The following is a 19,205-nucleotide window of genomic DNA, read 5'->3' as shown; positions in this document are numbered from 1 at the left end:
AGGGTGCAGTGGGGCCCTGATCAGGCTTGACCCCGTGAACCTGCTTTAAGGAACACAAGGAGCAGAGCCTGGCAACCCGAGCTGGCACATCCATCCATACCTTCCTTCTCCCTCTAGCCTCACTGCTCCCTCCATTCCTGCCCTTTTCAAAGCAATTTGTGGGCACCCTGGGTGCTCTGCCTTCAGAATGGAAGGCTGGATCCCTGGGAGAGGTGTGGGGCTGTGTGAGTGGGTGGGTGGATGGGAGCAGAAGTTACCTGAAGAAAAGGAAGCAAGTGCCCTCCCCTAGGAGGGAAGAAAAGACAGACCGGGGATGGGATACCCTTGTTCAGGAGAAAGAACTTGGTAGGAGGAAATGTGAAAATGGACAGATGCTCCAGGATTCCAGAAAGGGTTTCTCACCTCCCCTGCTGCCAGGGGCCCCATTTCCACCCAGAGCTTTCCACCCCAAAGGCCCGGTTGTCACCGGATAATCAGACCATCCAGACCCGGGTCCCCAGTGCAGGCCATGGGCCCTTTAGAACCTAAACGAAGGGTGGGGACTCTGCTTGGGAAGAGGCCGCTCAGGGGCAGGTCCCCGCCCCCCAGGGGCCTTCAGGCACCTTGTTTCTCCTCCACCGGACTCGGGACTCTTTAGAAGTGGAGGCTTCTAAAGATTCCTGCGCTCTGACCTCGGGGGGCCGCATCAAACGCGACTGCCGCCAGCACTCGGGGTGACTTGGGGACCCCCAGGCCCTGGGGTGTGCACGGGGAGGGGGCGCCCGGACAGCGCGCTGCGGTCCCTGGGCGCGGCGGCCGGAGGGGTGAGGCAGGCGGAGGCCGGTGCCCACCGCGCGGGCATGGGGGGGGCAGGAGAGGGGAGGAGGGCAGGGGACCGGAGGGGGAGGGAGGGGAGGGGAGGAGGACGGAGGGGAGGGAGGGGAGGGAGGGGGAGGGGAGGGAAGGAGGAGGGAGGGGAGGGGAGGAGGAGGGAGGGGAGGGGAGCAGGAGGGAGGGAGGGGAGGAGGGAGGGAGGGGAGGGGAGCAGGAGGGAGGGAGGGGAGCAGGAGGGAGGGAGGGGAGGAGGACGAGAGAGGGGAGGGGAGCAGGAGGGAGGGGAGGAGGAGGGAGGGAGGGGAGGGGAGCAAGAGGGAGGGAGGGGAGGAGGACGAGGGAGGGGAGGGGAGCAGGAGGGAGGGGAGGGGAGCAAGAGGGAGGGAGGGGAGCAGGAGGGAGGGGAGGGGAGCAAGAGGGAGGGAGGGGAGCAGGAGGGAGGGGAGGAGGAAGAGGGAGGGAGGGGAGGAGGAGGGAGGGGAGGGGAGGCGCCTAGAAAAGGAGGCGCGGGCCGGGAAGGTGCGGAGCGGGCGGGCTCGGAGCGCGGAGCCGAGGTCCGGCGGGCGGCGGCGGCGGCGGCGGCCGGGAGCCGGGGCTCGGGGGGCGCCGGGCCTGACGCGCCGCCGCTGGGCTCTGGCCGCGGGTCCCGCGCGCGCCGCGCTCGTCCGGTCCGGCCCGGGCCCGAGCGGGTGGAGGAGCCCCCCGAGGAGCCGGGGTCCGCGGCCCGCGCCCCCCGACATGGTGGGCCACCTGCATCTGCAGGGCATGGAGGAGAGCCTCCGAGAGAAGAGCCGGGAGGGCCTGCTGGACAGCCCCGACTCCGGGCTGCCGCCCAGCCCCAGCCCCAGCCCGCCCTTCTACTCCCTGGCGCCCGGCATCCTCGACGCCCGCGCGGGGGCCGCCGGCGCCCCCTTGGAGCCCCCCGGAGCCGGCGAGGCCAGAGCGGTAAGCGCGCCTCGGCGTGGAACCGGGTCGGGGCGGCGAGGGGCGAGGGGCCAGGACAGCGGGGCCGGGGCAGGGCAGGGGCCGGGGCAGGGGCAGGGGCCGGGCAGGGGCAGGGGCCGGGCAGGGGCAGGGGCCGGGCAGGGGCAGGGGCCGGGCAGGGGCCGGGCCGCTCTCGCGGGGGTGGGGCCCCGGGCGCGGTGCCCCGGGCGGGCGGGGTTCTTCCTCCGAGGTCCCCAGCCGCCCACCGCAAGGGGGACAGGTGACGGCCCTCCCGGGGACGTGGTGCTGGGGGCCGCGGGGCACGGAGGTGGAGGCGGCGCGGCCTGACCCCGGGACCGGACTCCTCTCCCTGGCGCCGGGGCCTCTCCACCGAGCTGTCAGCCAAGAAGGGGCAGGGGCTGAAGGCCCAGGTCGGGAATCCCCGGAGAGGCTGGCGGGCGGCTCGGTGGCCCTGCACCCCAGCTGAAGCATGCTGCGGACACCCAGAGCCAGGTCCCTGTTTACTGTTCCAGCGCTGCCAGCCTGAAAGCTTTATTTATTTATTTATTTTACTTTTTTTTTTTTTTTTAAACCAAACCCAACAGTAACCCTTCCTTCTCTGGATGTTGAGGGATGTTGACGTGGAACAGAGGCATGCCTGGGGGCTGCTGGAACCCCAGGGCAGGAGACCTGAGAGTTTTCTCCCCTGTTGGACCTAAAGGGGCCTTTAGGTGGATTTGGGGGGGCACCCAGCAGCGGTGGGACAGAGTCGGGGTCAGGGGGCACTGCAGGCCGGAGCAGAGTGGATGGTGGATGGGATCCAGCATCTCCCCGGCCTGAGAAATGACAAGGTGAAATTGGGAGGTTGCTAAGGATCCCAGGGGCATTTCCCCTGCTCCTGCCTGCTCCCTGCACATCTTAACTTTTCTGCCAAGTGTGGGTGCTGGCATGGCTCCAGCCGATCTCTGCTTTCCTGGGGCCCCTGTGATGCTTGCTCACCTGGCACCTCCCAGGGCACGAAATGCCTCCCCCTAGCTGAAAATCCTCCCTCCCTCCCCCCTCCCCCCTCCCCCACAGCAGGAAGGAGGGCTTTCCTCGCCTCAAGCCCCACAACATGAGTTTCACTTGCGCCTTCCTCATTCCTTGATCTGATGCCCCCAAACTTGACCCGGTGTTGGCATCTCTCACGACACCGATGCCCACCTCCCACCAGACATCCACGTTTCGCAGGTATAGACTATGACCCGAGTGCCAGGATTTTCAAAACCTCCCCAAATAATTCTGATGTGCAGCCCGATTTGGGAACCACTGTCTTGCCATGAATTTGATTGTGCCATGTGAACGCGCCTGCTTCTCTGCAGGGGGGGCTTGGACCTGGCCCCGCTGTGTGGGGGGTATTTGGGCTGCGCACGTGGGGAGTAAACCCGGTGGTGTCTACCATGACAAGACTGACAAAGGGACAGAGAGCCAGTCTTCCCCTTTATTTTTTGGATGACCTAGAGTCCTCCTTAAAGAGAGTTTTCTGGAAGTTTTCTCTGCCAGCCAGGCCAGCCAGGCCAGCCATGGGCAGCCATAAGAACGGTGTGCCTGGCTTACTTGGCTGTTCTGGTTGATTTTAGTTTTTTCCCTTCCTTGCTCCCTGGTTGCCAGGTATGGAACCACGCTGTCCCTGATCTTTTTAATTTGGCTTGAAGGCAAATCCTAGGGCTGTTTCCGCACAGGTAATGCTCTCTGGCATTTAGGGAGCCCTTACCCCAGGCCAGAAACGCTCCTTGCCATACGTTGGCCCATCTGCTTTCCAAAGTATCCCAGTGAAGTGTGCTCTTACTGCCCCATTTCCCAAGGGGCACATGGACGCAGAGGTTAGGGACTTACCCAAGGTCACCCAGTTGTTGGTAAGTGGACTTGCTGGGATAGAACCCAGGGAATTTGGATCTGGAGTGTCTACGTTTAAATCTTATAGTATCGTCCTTTTCACTCTGTAGCTAATTAACTACCTTGTACGGGTTGATTATTATTTTTTTCAATTAAAAAACAAAATGCCTGTGAACCTATGGGGTTTTGAGATGCTGCTTTTAATAAATAGGAAATGGTTGCCATGGGCAACATCTTCTCAGTGGCCCCCCAGCTCCCCCCACCCTGCAGCTGGGGCCCTACCCCCTAACCCACAGGGCACTCGCCCTCCTGGCACACTTCCCGCAAAGTCACTAATCTGGTGTTTAACAACAGCACTCCGCTCGCTCCTGACTCACTGAGGATGCTTCCAGGTGTAGACGTGGGCAGGTCATCCACTGCCCATCTTGCACATCTCTGAGGACGGGGACAGAAACCTGTCCCATGTCTTGGAGCTGATGGTTTCCAATGCCCAAGCAGGGGCTGGTGGCAAGTGGGGCCTGGTTTCCTCTGGCATCCCCTTGGTGTCATGTGCCATACCATATAGACCTGGGTGTCAGCCTGTTCTGCACGGGGTGTTCTGACACTTGGTGCCCGGTGCTGTGTCCCCAGCAGAAGTTGAGGACACATGCCCGAGCCAGGGCATGAGCGGCAAGTGCCATCCCCAATCCCTAGCTGGTGAAGGCTTGGGGACTTGTCACTCTGCTTATTATGCTGGACATGAATGTTCAATTTGCTCACGCTTCATTTCATCAAAGAGGCCCATCCCATCCCCAGCCCTCGCTTTGTTTTCAGAGGCTGGGCTCACCACCGTCTGCACAATGCCCCATTGACGCTGGGTGTCTGGCTGGCTGCGAGACCGCTCCCACCCAGGCCAGCGGAGGCACCCGGGCCAGGCTGGGTGTGAATGCACCTCCCCACCCCGCCTAGACCATGGGATTTCCTTGCTCACTCTTTGGAGCAAAGAGAGAAGCGTTCCTGGTGATTCCCAAATCAAATGAAGATGTAGGACTCGCTCCTTCACTGCACCCACACTTAACTGAGCGCCGACAGTATGTTGTGCACTGTTTTGGACTGTGGGTGACATAGTGCTGAACAAGACATGCACAGGCCCTGCCCTCATGGAAAGCTGTTCTAGTGGGAGAGACACAGTCACCAGATTAAGTGGGACATAATACCAGGTGGCTTAAGACACAAGACTGGGGGATCCCTGGGTGGCGCAGTGGTTTGGCGCCTGCCTTTGGCCCAGGGCACGATCCTGGAGACCCGGGATTGAGTCCCACGTCGGGCTCCCGGTGCCTGGAGCCTGCTTCTCCCTCTGCCTGTGTCTCTGCCTCTCTCTCTCTCTCTCTGTGACTATCATAAATAAATAAAAATTAAAAAAAAAAAAAAAGACACAAGACTGGATAGGGGTGAGATGGCCTAGCCTGGGTGGTCAAGGAAATGATGGTTATCAGAAACCAGAAAAAAGTGAGGACATGGGCTTTATGGTTATAGGGCTGAGGTGTGTGCCAGTCCAAGGGGATGGATGGCAAGTGCAAAGGTCCTGAGGTGGGAGCAAGGTAGGAGTGTTTGAGGAGCAGTGAGGAGGCTAGCAGAGGCCAGAGCAGAGACTTGTGGGCCAAGCTGAGGCCAGAAAGTAAAACTCCATTTGGTCCTTTAAAAATGTCCTTGTGACTGTTTTATTTTTTTCTTTCAAAAAGCATCCTGAACCTCTACAACCCCTTAAATTAGAGACTCAAATCAGACTTGACTGAGCAAGATGCCCTGAGGCATGGGATCTGTGCGGGGCTCGCCCACGCAGGTGCCCTGCTCTCCTGCAGGACAGAGGGACAGCCAAGGCTCAGGAGGGCTCACTTGTCAGCTGCAGTCATCCCACAAGTGCTTGAACCAGCCCAGGGGAGACACCTTGTGAGCAAGACACATGCCATACCGCAAGCTCCTGGGGCCTGGACCACCGCCTTGAGGTTGAGCAGACACCCATGTCCTTGCTCCCACCTCCCTGGCCTGCCAGGCCTAGCTGTGGGGATCGAGGGACACTCTGGGGAGAGGGACAGGCTGGCTGGGAGCCACCAGCAGAGACCACGCACCCCTCCCATTAACATGGGCAGTGCAGGAGCTATGTCCTCGGGGAGCCCACGAACAGCATTTGGGGTCTCAGACCGTGCTTTCTGGGTGCACATTTGAGAGAACAGCCACCTGTGGGGTGGATGGAATGTGGACAGATGTGGAGTCTGTCGCAGACGAGGGACACAGCCCACTAGGTATTGGAGGTAGGAGGTGACGGTCTGGGCAGTCATCACACAGATGTGGAGATGGGGTTCTGTTGCCCCGGGCTCCATCAGAGCTGGCAGCCGGGCTCTGTCGTGCTCGCTCCCATCACCCCATGAGGTCTCCCAGGACTGTTGATGTGCTGAATGGACTTCTGAGGGGCACACCTGAGAATTTCCCTAAGGATGAGTTGCCAGTTCCCTGGACCCAGATCCTGGGAAGAGCCCTGTGGGCCGGGTGTAGGTAGGACCAGTGGTCGGGAGTGAGAGGTCTGTGCCCCGTCCAGGGAAATTTCCTGGGGCCACCAGCTCTTTGAGAACACCCATAGTCTCAGCCACCTCCTAGGAGCTTGGCTGTCACCGCTCGCCCCACCCCACCAGAAGTCCTGGATTTTCTCTTTTCTGTTTCTGGACTGTGATGGTAATACCAAGGATGATAGAGGGAGGCCGAGATTTCGGGAGTTAGTGTCTGGGCTTGGGAAGGATGAAGGATGGATGGTCAGATGGACAGAAGAATAGAAATGTGAATGGGCAAATGGATGGATGGACACATGGATGGATGGACAGACAGGTGGATAGAGAAATGGACAGTTGGATGGATGAATGGACAGATGGAGAGTTCGGTCCCCTGTCCCCCTTGCAAGCTCATCAGTGTGTCTCTGACTGGTGAAGGTGTCCGAGCAAGCTCACGGGGAAGGGAGCCAGGTGTGTCAGGCAAGGTGGGAGGAGTCCATTTGCAGAAAGGCCGGTTGGGAGGAGGACGGGGAGGAAGGGTGCCTCCCTTCCACTCTCATCTGCTTAGCCCTGGACGCCTTGGCCTCCAGCAGGGTCTGCAGAGCCCCACGTTCCCATGGTGGGCTCACCTGTGTGAGAAGCTCTGGCTGTAGCTCCCATGTGGCAAGAGGACAAATAGGCCCACACCCTTCCAGGTGCTCTGGAGATGTGGGAGTAAGCAGGTGCCACCTTGCTTCAGAAATCGGCTTTTGCAGGCGGGCAGGCCTCGCAGGTGCCCGCAGTAGCTCCCTGGGACTGTACAGCCGGGTCACAACTGGGGAGGCCAAAGACGACAGACACTCCTCCTATCCTGGAGCCAGGGCTGCGCTCCCTGCAGAGGCTCTGGAGGAGGATCCCTCCCGTGTGTCGTTTCCAGCTACTGATGGTGGCCGGCAGTCCTTGGTGTCCAATCTCTGGCCTGTCCTCATGCGCTGTGTCTCCTGAGTCCTATAGCTCATGCGCTGTGTCTCCTGTGTCCTATAGCTTCCTCGAGTACGAGGAACAGGATTTGGGGCCCAGCCTCATCCAGTAGGACCTCACATTTGCAAAGACCCTATTTCCAAATAGGGTATGCTTGCCAATTGCCTCCTTGGTGGTGGTCACAGGCCAACCTGCCCCCCCCTACTGTCCTGCTGGTGTGGGTCAGGCTGGTCCTTGAGCCCTGCCTCCGATCTGATGTTTGTGTTTTCTTAGTTTTGCTGCCTTGGGTGTCAGACCCCAGGCCTGTGGGGTCTGTGCTGGGCCCATGATGCTTTGCGGCCCTCTGGGGAGGGCCCACCCCATGTTGGGGTCTCCTGGGCTTCCCTAGCCAGACTCATTCACCTCCACTGTGGTACCATGTGAGAGGAGGGCAACGAGCCTAAGGAACACCCTCCCCATTGCCCTGGGATTTGCCACGTGGCCCAAGGCCCTATCATAAGAATGGCAACACTTGAATGTCTCCTCCTTGGATCACTTTCCTCGTGGGTGAAGGTCACGGTCAACAAATCCCAAATGCACACCGAAGATAATCACGTTTAATTCGGATAGCAAAAAAAAAAAAAAAAAAAAGGAGCCATCGCTGGCCGCTGAGGTCAGTAACCCAGAGAAACGGCCATTCTAGCCATTGCAAAGGTTCTGTGTGGCTTTGGGGAGGACAGCTCTCCCCCGTGTCATTGGGGGTGTCCCTAACAGGCTTCCTCTCTCCAGGAGCAGCAGGGGCTCTGGACCCCTCCTTCTGTCACACACCCTCCATCGATGGGGCTTCTTGTTCCCTGACAGAACCCAGAGCTCATGGCCGTGTGTCCCCCCGGGTTGGTCACGGACGCTGCTGGGCTGTCCCTGAGTGTCCCTGGAAGCCAGGTGGGGACCTCTGGGCAGGTTGGGCTGTCACCCAATGGCACGGAGCTCTCACGACTGAACGGTTATCTTTCTTTGCCGTCCCATGGGCCGTGCCCTGTACCGCAGCCAGGAGGGGGCTGCTCCAGAGCACCGGGTATTTGCACTGCCAGCCGGCAAGTATTTATCCTCGCCCTGGCGGCTCCTGGGGAGGCACATGAATCACTGGCAGAGGCAGGTGCGCCTCCGGATCCCGCTCCTTCTGAGGCCTGCCCTGCCCGCCCCCGCCGGCCTGCTCCCCCAGATACTACAGGGCCCTCCCAGCTGGGAGCTGGGGCTGGAGGCTGGGCCAGCTGTGTGCATCCACCCGGGTACAGAGGGCAGCATCCAAGGGGCCTGGTGGTCTCAGCTGCTCCGTGCCTGGGACTTAGGCATTCCTCTTCTGCCCCTGCTGCGAGGGGATCCGGACCCCCCTCGGTCACTGGCCAGCCCTGTGGGTGGGCCTCGCTAACGGCACAGAGAGCAGGTAGCTGAGCAGCTGTCAGCGGGTCCTCGTTGGGATGGAACAGGAATCCGGGCATCTGGGGGAACGATCGGGGGAGGGTGGGGGAGGGCGGTGGGCTGTCTGGGGGCTCTCTTTGCTCCGGGGAGGCCCACGGCTGGTGGAGCGGGAGTAGTGGCGGTGGGCCCCCTGGGGGAGCGCGCCCCATTCCCCCCAGCCTGGTGACTCCCATCAGAGAGCGACCCAGTCCTGCAGGAGTGTCTGTTCCAGGGTGGTTGGCAAGTCCTCCGTCCAGGGCCCGCGGTGTGCTTTCTTGGCTGTGAGAGGCGCTTTCCTTGCCCACTCTCCAGGCTGGCCGGGTTCCATGGGGCTGGCACTGCCATTTTGATGTTAAAATAACTCTGCCTCCAGAAAGGCTCCGCTTGGAGCTTCCGGACGGGCCGGTGGCTGCCGGGGAGGCCAAGCGCTGCGCGGCCGCCACTGTCTTCCTCCTGCGCCTGTCCCTGGAGCCCCGAGGGCTGTCCTTGGGCCTCGTGGGGACTTCCGGAGCTGTCTCGCCACCCAGGCCCTCTGGATGCCAGCCTGTGTCTGGGTTTTCGCTGGCTTCTCATATCTCTTTTGCAGCACTTCCAGTTTGGGTAGATTTTAGATGTTTTTCCACTGGGCCCTTTGGAAAGCAGCGCCCAGAGCTCCGGCTTCCCAGCCCAGCCTGTGAAGTGAGTCTTGTCTCCTCTCTTGGCAGCCAGTCAGGGAGTGAGATCCGGCCGGAATGGGGCTGCTCTCGCGGGGCACTCAGGGAGGTTCCAGAAGGTCTGGCAGTTTCTTTATCCTGGGTCGACCCCAGGGGGATAGCACTGCTCAGCTCTGCAACAGCCCGGAAGGCTCTGCCCCTTGAAGACGTCCTCCCTGCTCCTTAGCTTGGAAGTTATTCTTTCGGGAGGAGAGGAGAGTGGGGTGATTAAAACCAGCATCAGGCTTCTTCTCTTTCTCGCCAGCTGTTCCATCGATCTGGACAGAAGAAACATCTCCAGATAACTTAGCACCCATGTTCACCTGCCCTCACATGCCTGCGTCATTCCGTTTTCTCCTATAGCCAATGTCATGCCTTCCTGGACAGGAGGTGTCCCCGGAGGCACTGTGCCTCATCCCACCCACACAGGGTCTGGCACATAGTAGGTGCTCAGCAAACACTTGCACACCTTTGGGGGAAATGCCACTCTTTAGGTAATGCCTTTGGGGAGAGAGAATTATTTTTATAAATATTAAGTCATGCAGCTTTACGGCTGGGGCCAGTTGGCGTAACCAGATGAGCCATGGAGGAGGCCCGAAGGGCTTCAGTCTTGTCACAGTCCCTCTACCCCTTTAAATCCAGTCTCCTGGAATAGCGTGTGCTTGCTTCTGGAAGGTAGAGGTAGTGTCTCAGAGCTCACAAGGGTGTGGGTTTTGCTGCTGTCCAGGGAGGACTCCCCCACCCCAGATCTTGATGTAAAAGGAGGATTTGAAACACAAGCCAGTTTTTATACAGCGCTTACTTTGTGTCAGGCACTGGCCCACACATTCGCAGGCTTTGACTCGTTTAGGTGTCACTGTGACCCATCACCCACTTCAGAGACGTGGAGGCTGCTGGCCAGAGAGAGGAGTTGTCTACCCCGACCTGTGTGGTGTGTGGCTTCCTACTGCCGTGGAGACAGACCACCAAAATTTTATCTTATGGTTCCAAAAGTCAGAAGTCTGAAGGGGTCTTACGGGCTCCAATCAAGGGTTTCGGCAAGGCTGTATTCCTTTCTGGAAGGTTGAGGGGAGAATTGTCCCTTGTCTCTTTCACCTTCTAGAGGCCACCTGCATCCCTCAGCTTGTGGCCTTTCCCGTTTGTAAGGCATCTTCAATCCGAACCTGACCCCTACATCCCTCGGATAAGGACCTCTGTGATAGCGCCAGGCCACCTGGTGCCTGGCGCCACCTCGATCCCCTGCCCATCTCAAGATCCCTAACCAAACCCCATCACAGCCCTGGGGATCAGGGCGCGCACATCTTTGGGGCCTTACTCCACCTGCCATGCCCAGGAAGGGGCAGCAGTTGGCCCTCTGTGGCCATCACAGTGTGGAAATGCCAGTGAGACACGGGGCCGGCTTAAGGACAGCTACTGGGGGCTTCCGGGGACCTCCTCCTTTGCCAAGCTTCGCATCCTTTCTCCCTGTGGCCCTTGGCTCTTGTTCTGGGGACACTGTGACCGTCTGGGGAGGGGCTGTGGGTGATCCTGTCCGTAGCTGACACCAGACAGGCGTGGGCATGGCCCTGGAGCTGATGAGGCAGTGGGGGCTTCTCCGCACGTTTGCGCCTCACCTCTCAACAGTAGGCCCTGGGGTAGGCCCTCAGTCTCGATCCTTATGGAGCTCTCGGTCTGGATGGTGACAGGCACACAAAGGGGTCACAGCAATCAAGGCAGCAGGTGGGAGCCCAGGGACCCCGCAGAGGGCGGCGGGAGGCAGGAGAGGGCGCCTGAGTTGAGTCACATTGGAGCAGATGAGAAGGAACCAGAAGGATGTCCCTGGAGCAGGAAGCAGCACAAATGGAGGCACAGAGGCGACAGGGGTGTGGCCGAGGGGGTGAGGATGCGCCGGCAGAGGCCCGCGGGGAGGTGCGGGGATCCTGGGTGCGAGGGCATGCCAGCTCTGAGTGTTGCGACAGGGCAGGTGCCGGTCCCACGCACGCGAGAGACGGCTGAGGCGTGGGAGTGAGGGCATGGACTCTGGGGCCAGACCCAGGGTTCGCATCCCAGTTCCGCTCCTTCCCGGCTGTGTGGCCTCAGGTGAGTTACTTGGTCACTCTGGGCCCCTGTTTCAGCATCTATAAAATGGGCGTGCTCAGAGCAGCTGTCTGCGGTCGGATGAGGGAACGCATGGAGGGAGTGCCCGGAGCAGTGCCTGGTGCAGTTAGAGCTCAGAAAGCACCGGCTGCTGTGATTTATCCTCCTCCAGGGGAGGCCCCGGGAGGACCTGGGCCCGGGGAGGGGCAGGTACAGGAAATCTCAAGTCAGTAACCAGGCAGGACCTGGTCTTGTCCCGTCTGGGGGTGGGGGCTAGCCTGCAGGCGGAGCCCCTGCTCTTGCGTATTAGGGTAAAATGAATATCCCCTAGAACAGTGTTGTCCAAGAGGACTTCCTGCGAGAGTGGGAATGTTCTGGATGTGCACTGAGCAATACAAGAACCACGACTTCGTGTGGCTGCTGGGCACTCCAAGTGGCAGCCGGGGTGGCTGAGGAGTGGAATTTGTCATTTGTTTAATTGTAATCAGGTTAAATTGCAGTCACCCCTTGCAGCTAGTGACTACCGTGCTGGGCAGGGCAACCCCAGACCAGTGTCCCCAGGGCATGCGGATTTTAGGAGAGGCGGGGAAAGCTCCCTCTTAGTGGCAGGATGTATGCACGTGGTTTACAGGTAACCCCAGGCCTTCATCTGTCTAGGGTGGGGCTGGGACAGGTATTTGAAGTAAAAAGGAAGAGGGATAGGTTCCAAAGGTGAAGCACACTCAGAGAGTAGGTGGCAGGTGGACACAGTGGGAGCTGTGGATGGGCAGTGACTGAGGGGCATCTGGGGCTTGGCTTCATCTGTCCCCTTGGCCTGGTGGGCCTCAGCAGGTGGAGCAGGGGAGGTGGGTGTGCTGGTGTCGCAGTGCTGTTGGACTGAGGTGATCCCTGATTGGGTGGCATTCCAGGACACATGAAAGTGCAGGCCCCATGACCTGTGGGGCCAGAGTTAACTCCACCCTAAAGATCACATCTCAAGTGTCACTTCCACAGGGAAGCCCTCCTGGATTTCCTGATGGTCAATCCCCCCTCCAACCCGCCCAGTGATTACAGCCCTCACCACGGTTGGAACTTTAGTCTGCTTAAGGGATCATTTGAAGACTAGTGGAGGATTCGGGCAGCAAGGTCTGCAGGAGCAAGGAGGCCATCTTCTCGCTCACTGTGGCAACCACGGTATGGATCCCGGTAGAGCACAGACGGGTTCAGTAAATGAATTAAATGAAAGACCTACATCCACATCCCCTGAACTCGTTCAGGACTTGGTGTGGCACATGGAGTTACAGTGGAGGCAGGCCGGTGAGTGGCCTAGCGGGGGACGACTGCTACACTGGCCGGGTAATGCTGCTTAACAAACATCCCCAGACGGCAGTGGTGTCAGACAGATGGCAGAGGTTTCTTTCTGGCTCTCACTCCACACCCATCACGGGCTGACCGTGATGTCGAGACCTGGACAGTCTGCCTTTCAGAGGAACTGAGGGTCTCGGGCTGGCAAAGCGGCTGTCATTCTGCACGTCACACTGGGAGGAAAGGTTAACAATGGGGGACCTCACCCTAGTGTGAAACTCAGGGCCCAGGGGTGACATGCGTCACGGGCACTCGCCACAGGCCTGTCGTCCACAGCAGGGCTGGGAAGCACGGTTCCCCCCACACGAGTGGAAGGCAGAGCTGGAGCTCGCGGCTGACAGGCTGGCGGTCACGAGCCACGCTGACCACACTGGAAGTGACGCAGGAGGAGGCGCTGAGGGCGGGTTGGCAGACGTGTGCAGGCCCCAGCTCAGGGCCCCGCTCGCAGCCGGCCCTGAACGATTCCCACTGGAGGGATGGGGAGAGCCGCGGGGTGAGGTTGTGGTGGTGCCCTGGCTGGTCTCCGAGGGGGTGGCTCCTGGTCCTCTTCCTGGGCAGGTGTCAGCCGCTTGCTGAGGACCTTCGCTCCTCCCGGCAGGTGTGTCACAGACACCGGGGTGGTGGCCCTCAGCCTGGCGCTGCACTAGGCAGGGTCAGGAGTGAAGATGACACAGTTCAGCCTCTCGTAGGGCTCCCAACCACCTGCGTCAGCACAGGGGCAGCTCGGGGGCCCTTGAGTCGGGGCTTCCCTGAGAGTGTCCCCGGGGCTCTGAGCTGGGCTCCTGGGTGTGCTGTGGCTGGGGGTGGCAGGGAGAGGCCATCACCACATCCTCGCATTGAGGTGTCTGGGAACTGGGGTCAGGCTGGTGGGTGGGGAGCCCAGGGCCCAGGTGGATGTGCTGGGGTGGGCTTTTTTTTTTTTTTTTTTTTTTTTTAAGATTTTATTCATGAGAGACACACACAGAGAGAGGCAGAGACACAGGCAGAGAAAGAAGCAGGCTCCATGCAGGGAGCCTGACGTGAGACTCGACCCTGGGACTCCAGGATCACGCCCTGGGCGGAAGGCAGACACTCAACCACTGAGTCATCCAGGTGCCCCAGGGGTGGGCTTCCTGATGGACCCTGTAGAGCAGGTTCCCAGAGGCCAAGCCAGGGCTGGAAGGATGCGGGGCGGCCCTTGTGCCCAGTGGAGAGCTGGGGCCACGGTGCCAAAGGGCTGCATAACCCCATGTCTGTGGCTCTCCCTACAGCCCCCTGCCCTCCCCGCGAATTCCCCAGCGCTTGAGATGAGGCCCCGGATGCTGCCTGTGTTCTTCGGGGAGGGCATCGAGGTGCACCCAGAGCCCATGCACGAGATCCGGTGAGTGGGGCCGCTGGGCAGGTAGGGGTGTGGCAGGAACTGGTCCCGACCCCCCAGTGGGGAGGGGGGCCAGGCTCTGGGCCCAGCAGGCTCCCCCCACTCTAGGCAGCCCTCTGGGTGCTGCTCCCTGAGGAGGCAAGGCTGTGTCTTGGCCAGAGATGAACTGATGCTAAGAGACTTGGACCCAAGGGGATCTTCTCTGTCTCCCATCTCCAGGTTGGCATCGGGCCCTTGCCCCACTTCCCTTCTCCCCACATCTGGCTGCTTTTATTTTAATCCAATCTTCCAGAGTTGCACAGTGATCAACACTCCCACAGCTAATGTAGTTCCCTCCTTCCTCCAGTCCTGCCAGATTTCTCAGTATCCAGACTGAACCTCACAGGTAGCTGGGGGCCCCCTTTTCTGCTCAGGGTTTGGCAGGTGTCACGTGAGATTTGCTGGGTGTTCCTGGGATTGTAGTGTCTCCTTTGTCTCCTGAGGAGTCCTCGACCACATCTGTCTTAGGGGCGCTCTCACCTATAAGGCATCTTAAGTGCATCTGGACTTCTGAGTTAGGGTGACACCACCAGGAGACTTTCTGCATTGGTTTGCCCTCCTGGAAGGGCTTCTGGGGATCAGTATTCCAGAAGGTGGAGCCCAGGGGCCACGGGTCTTGCCCACATAGCCACAGGATGCTCGGGATGGATTTGTCTGCGTCCACCTGGGCCAGCCAGGGAGACCCACTGCCTCCTGCCCCTCCAGCACTGGATGTGGCCCCAGGGGACAGGTGGCTCTACTTGACCATTTGCATTTCCCAAAGAACCTGTATTATCTAAACATGAACTAAGATTATCAGCCGCCCCCACATGGGTGGATGAGCACTGCCTTGACTCTTGGGGCCTCTGATCGCCTTCACGAACTGATCGTCTGTGGGGATATGTTGGGGAACGAGGCAAGTACAATCTCCACTGCCCCACCCTGGAGCTTTTGCTTGCAGTTTGGTTTTCTGGAGTTCTGGAAGCAGAGCAGTTGCTTACTGGTACAGGGGTCACGCATCTAGCTGAAGCTACTTTTTTGGAAAGTAACTTTTTCTTTTTAAAGATTTTGGGGATCCCTGGGTGGCGCAGCCGTTTGGCGCCTGCCTTTGGCCCAGGGCGCGATCCTGGAGACCCGGGATCGAATCCCATATCGGGCTCCCGGTGCATGGAGCCTGCTTCTCCCTCTGCCTGTGTCTCTGCCTCTCTCTCTCTGTGTGACTATCATAAGTAAATAAATAAAAAAAAAAAAAAAAAAGATTTTATTTGGGGATCCCTGGGTGGCTCAGCAGTTTAGCACCTGCCTTTGGTCCAGGGCATGGTCCTGGAGTCCCGGGATCGAGTCCCGCATCGGGCTCCCTGCATGGAGCCTGCTTCTCCCTCTGCCTGTGTCTCTGCCTCTCTCGCTCTCTGTGTCTCTCATGAATAAATTTATTTATTTATTATAAATTTATTTATTTATTTATAAATTTATTTATTCATGAGAGACACAGAGAGCGAGAGAGGGAGGGAGAGAGAGAGAGATAGAGAGAGAGAGGCAGAGAGAGAAGCAGGCTCCCTGCAGGGAGCCGGACGTAGGACTCAATCCTCGGACTCCAGGATCACGCCCTGAGCCGAAGGCAGATGCTTAACCACTGAGCCACCCAGGCGTCCTGAGGGAAACTTATTTTGATATAATTTCAAACTTGCAGAAAAGTGGCAGGGAGAGTGCAAGGAACCCTTGAGTACCCGTTAAATAGATTCGCTGCTTCTTTATGTTTTTCTCCTGTTTGCTTGAACACCTGCATGCTCTCTTTGTAAATGAAACTTTTCTGAACCACTGGGGAGGCAGTTGGTGGCATCCTGACCCTTAGCCCCCAATACTCCAGCGCCCTTCCTGGAGGGCAGGGACATCCTCTCACCTAGTGACACCGCCACCCATATCCACATGGCACAGATTTCATCCATTGTCCCCAGATGTCCCTTCGTGGCCTATGTTTAGCTGACCTGGGATCCAGCCGGGGTCACGTGCTGCACTGAGCTTTCCCACCTCTTTAGTGACATGCTTCCTCTGCCCTTTGATCCTGACGTTCCGAAGAGCCCAGGCCATTCCGGTGGGTGGGGCGGAGGGGCAGGAGGAGGTGCGGGAGGGCATCGGGCGGCCCCCCTCATCCTGGGCTCAGCCCGCCTCCTCCCCCGCCTCCCCAGCTGCAACTCGGAGGTCAGGTACACCTCGGAGAAGCACTTCCAGGACAATGTCTTCTACGTGCCGGTGCCCACGGTCACGGCCTACAGTGAGACGATCGTGGCGGCACCCAACTGCTCGTGGCGCAGCTACTGCAGCCAGCTGACCCTGGAGCCGCGGCCCCGGGCCCTGCGCTTCCGCAGCACCACCATCATCTTCCCCAAGCACGCCAGGAGCACCTTCCGGACCACCCTGCGCTGCAGCCTGGGCCGAGCCAGCCGCCGGTTCACCTCCAGCGTACAGCTCCAGCTGTGCCAGCACCCCCGCCTCCTGGGGCCCGCGGCGCTGCTCTGACCTTGGCCCGGGCAGGGGGCCCAAGGCGGACTCTGGGGTCAGGCCGGAGCCGGGGCAGGAGGGAGGTGGGGGAGGCCTGGTCCCTGTGGCCGCTCTGTAGACACCTCTGCCTCACTGGCACACGGACGGGTGGAGCGGCGCGGGTGGGGCTCCCTGAAGCTGCGGCAGGCGGCGGCCCGGGGGACCCACAGAGGGAAGGCCACATCCTCTGCAGCTCCGCGAGACCCTGGCTCCCAGGCTGAGTGTGAGGGAAGAGGGGTGCCTCCCAGACAGCCCCGCCTCCCGGGAGGAGGGGTCTCCAGAGCTGGCCCTTCACCGGTGCTCTGATGGAGGCCCAGGCTGAGCGAAGGGGGCTTGGCCGGGGCTCAGGGGTGGAAGCAGGGCTAGTGCCAGCGAAGACCCAAGCCGCCCGCATCCTGCAGAGGATTGAGGGCGCAGCCCGCCTAAATTGAGGCCTTTGAGCTCTGCATCTGGAGCTTCGCCCCCCTGGCGTCCCACTAACCTCTGTCCCCAAGACCCCCTCAGAAACAGGACTCTCATGCCAGAGCCTTTGCACCAGGTGCCAAGGGGAGGCGTCGAAGCTTCCAGAATGGCCACCAGTCACCTGTGTGAGGGTCCAGGCTCAGTCGTCGGCTTAGAGAGACACCATGGGGGCTCCTGCCCATGGTGATGCCACACGCACAGCCCCAAGGACTGCAGGGCTCGCCTTGCGTGTGATGCCAGGACGCGCCAGGGGCTGGGGCCATGGGGCAGTGCTGCCCAGACTGGCGCCCCAGGAGCCCCCAGCGTGGCCGCCGAGGGGCCCCCTGACCTGCTCACCCCCCCACGACGGGGGCCGAAAGGCTCTCGGGGGCTTCAGCCCCACACGGGGATGAGAGAAGCAGCTCACAGCTCACACGAAAGAGAGGCAAAGTGCCTGATATATTTTTATATATCTAACAGATGGTGCATGTTCTCTCCAGTCTGATTAACAAAGAAATAACTTAAAAACTTGACTGATATTATCTTAATAAAATGTGCAAACCTGAAGAGGCTCCCTCTTCTGTGTTTCTGAGCCCCTCCGATCCCCTGGGGCGGGGTGGGCAGGTTTTCAGAGGCCCTGTACTCTGTGGCTGCCCCCTTTCCTTCCCACTCAGGCTTAACTTTGGGGAACCCTGCCTCCTTCAGCCCCAGGTGGGTGGTGAGGCTGGGAACCCTGTACCCAAAATGGGCAAGGCTTCACCCAAAGAGCTGGTGAATACATGCAGAGACCTAGGTCCCACCATAGGACTTGGGTCTGGGGTGGTTCTGAGATGGGCCTGGGGATCTGCATTTTTGGTGTCCAGATGCTTTGCGCTCAGCATCCCAGCCCCCTGCACCAATACTCCCCACTCTCCTGGTCCCTGGAGGAGGGCCCCAGCTGTCTCTGCAAAGAAGGTGGTCCCCACCCATGTTATAACTTCTCTCCATCTTGTCCACATCTTTGGAGGGGCTGCTGGGGTCCCGGCAGCAACAAGACAATGTCCTCTGGGAATTGAAAAGTCAGATTGGAGCTTGCCCCTCTGGGGCTCTGGAGTTGGTGGGCAGAGCAGGTGGGGTGTCTTTTGATATAAGAGGCTTTGCAGGTGACAGGTCCCTCCTTGGAGGGGGTGGGTCACGAGTACAATGAGCAGGGTCAATTGTGGCCTCCTGATGCTGGAGCCTGAGCCTGGCCATGTGTAAGAGCACAGTCGTGGTAAAGCTGTGCCAGCTGACTCGTGCAGTGCCCAGCACGCTCCCGAGGCTTTATTAAACATCCCTGGTGGCTTAACTCTGTTCAGCCTTACCTGCTGAGATGGGCACTACTGTATCTCCATTTTACAGAGGAGGAAGGCACAGAGAGGTTAAGTAAGTCATGTGCCCAAGATCACACAGCTACTGGGAGGCAGGGCCAGATCTTACCCATTTGGCTACCTGCCTTGCTGGTGGATGGTGTCTGCAAGGTGGGGCCGGGGGTGAAAACCAGGAGGGCCAAGGACAGGCTTCCGACGTCACTGTGAGGAAGACTCCTGAGGCCTCTGCTGGCTGTGTGGACCAGCAGGACTCAAACACAGCCTTGGGGACCCTGAGAACTCAGCCCTTTTAGACATGGGATTCTGTGCAGACATGCACGCTAGGGGTCACTTTGTTTGTACCTGATAAATCCAACTGCATGAGCTCCATTTCAACCACAACCTTGATCTCTTGCCACTTGAAGGAAGAATGGGCTGGGCCTCATGACATGTGCAGTTAGGGTGCCAATGAATCCAGCAACCTTGGAGGTACCCTTGGGGTCACCCTTCAAGAAGGAACTTCCAAGGTGTGCAGGTTTCCAGCCACTGCCAGGGACCCCTAGCATGAGTCCTTGCTCTTGGGGCACCGGGATCGTGCCCCCTCGTTCCCTTTCCCAGCGCCACCTCCATCCTGGGTGCCGTGGAGGACAGGCGGTGCGCTGGCCCGGAGAGCAGAGCAAGCCGGCATCTTGCACTTGGTGTCTGCAGAAGTCGTTTTGACCCTGTCGATAGCTTTTGCCTTCACTATGGACACGGGAGTCCCGGACTGCTCCCTGTCTACACAGGGGGCTCAGAGAGGCCAGCCTGGGAGATGGAGAAAGTGGGAAACAAGAACACCTCCCTGGAAAGCCCCCAAGTGTACCTCGGGTTTCCTGGGCAC

At 59.6% G+C, this 19,205-nt stretch overlaps 1 protein-coding gene across 2 annotated transcripts; it reads left to right on the top strand.

The window, feature by feature from the left end:
* Positions 1-1,424: 1,424 nt before the first annotated feature.
* Positions 1,425-17,564, top strand: RFLNA (refilin A). 2 transcript variants are annotated; one of them, XM_077875299.1, is made up of 4 exons: positions 1,630-1,758; positions 12,293-12,472; positions 13,894-14,003; positions 16,205-17,564. In XM_077875299.1, the coding sequence occupies exons 3-4, from the start codon at positions 13,930-13,932 to the stop codon at positions 16,533-16,535; spliced, it is 405 nt and encodes a 134-aa protein (XP_077731425.1). In that variant the 5' UTR covers positions 1,630-1,758; positions 12,293-12,472; positions 13,894-13,929; the 3' UTR covers positions 16,536-17,564. The 2 variants fall into 2 exon arrangements, with proteins under 2 accessions (XP_077731424.1, XP_077731425.1); XM_077875298.1 differs by lacking the exon at positions 12,293-12,472 and having other exon boundaries at positions 1,425-1,758.
* Positions 17,565-19,205: the final 1,641 nt, after the last annotated feature.

Source organism: Canis aureus, chromosome 27 (assembly GCF_053574225.1).
Source record: "Canis aureus isolate CA01 chromosome 27, VMU_Caureus_v.1.0, whole genome shotgun sequence".
In the NCBI taxonomy this organism is placed as follows: Eukaryota; Metazoa; Chordata; class Mammalia; order Carnivora; family Canidae; genus Canis; species Canis aureus.
The sequence above is the reverse complement of the archived record's forward strand: the minus strand, read 5'-3'. Positions and strand labels throughout refer to the sequence as shown.

Coding starts and splice junctions, on each gene's coding strand:
- RFLNA (XM_077875298.1), top strand. CDS start 1,552: ATGGTGGGCCACCTGCATCTGCAGGGCATGGAGGAGAGCCTCCGAGAG. Junction 1,759..13,893: donor GAGCCGGCGAGGCCAGAGCG/GTAAGCGCGCCT, acceptor CTCTCCCTACAG/CCCCCTGCCCTCCCCGCGAA. Junction 14,004..16,204: donor GAGCCCATGCACGAGATCCG/GTGAGTGGGGCC, acceptor CCGCCTCCCCAG/CTGCAACTCGGAGGTCAGGT.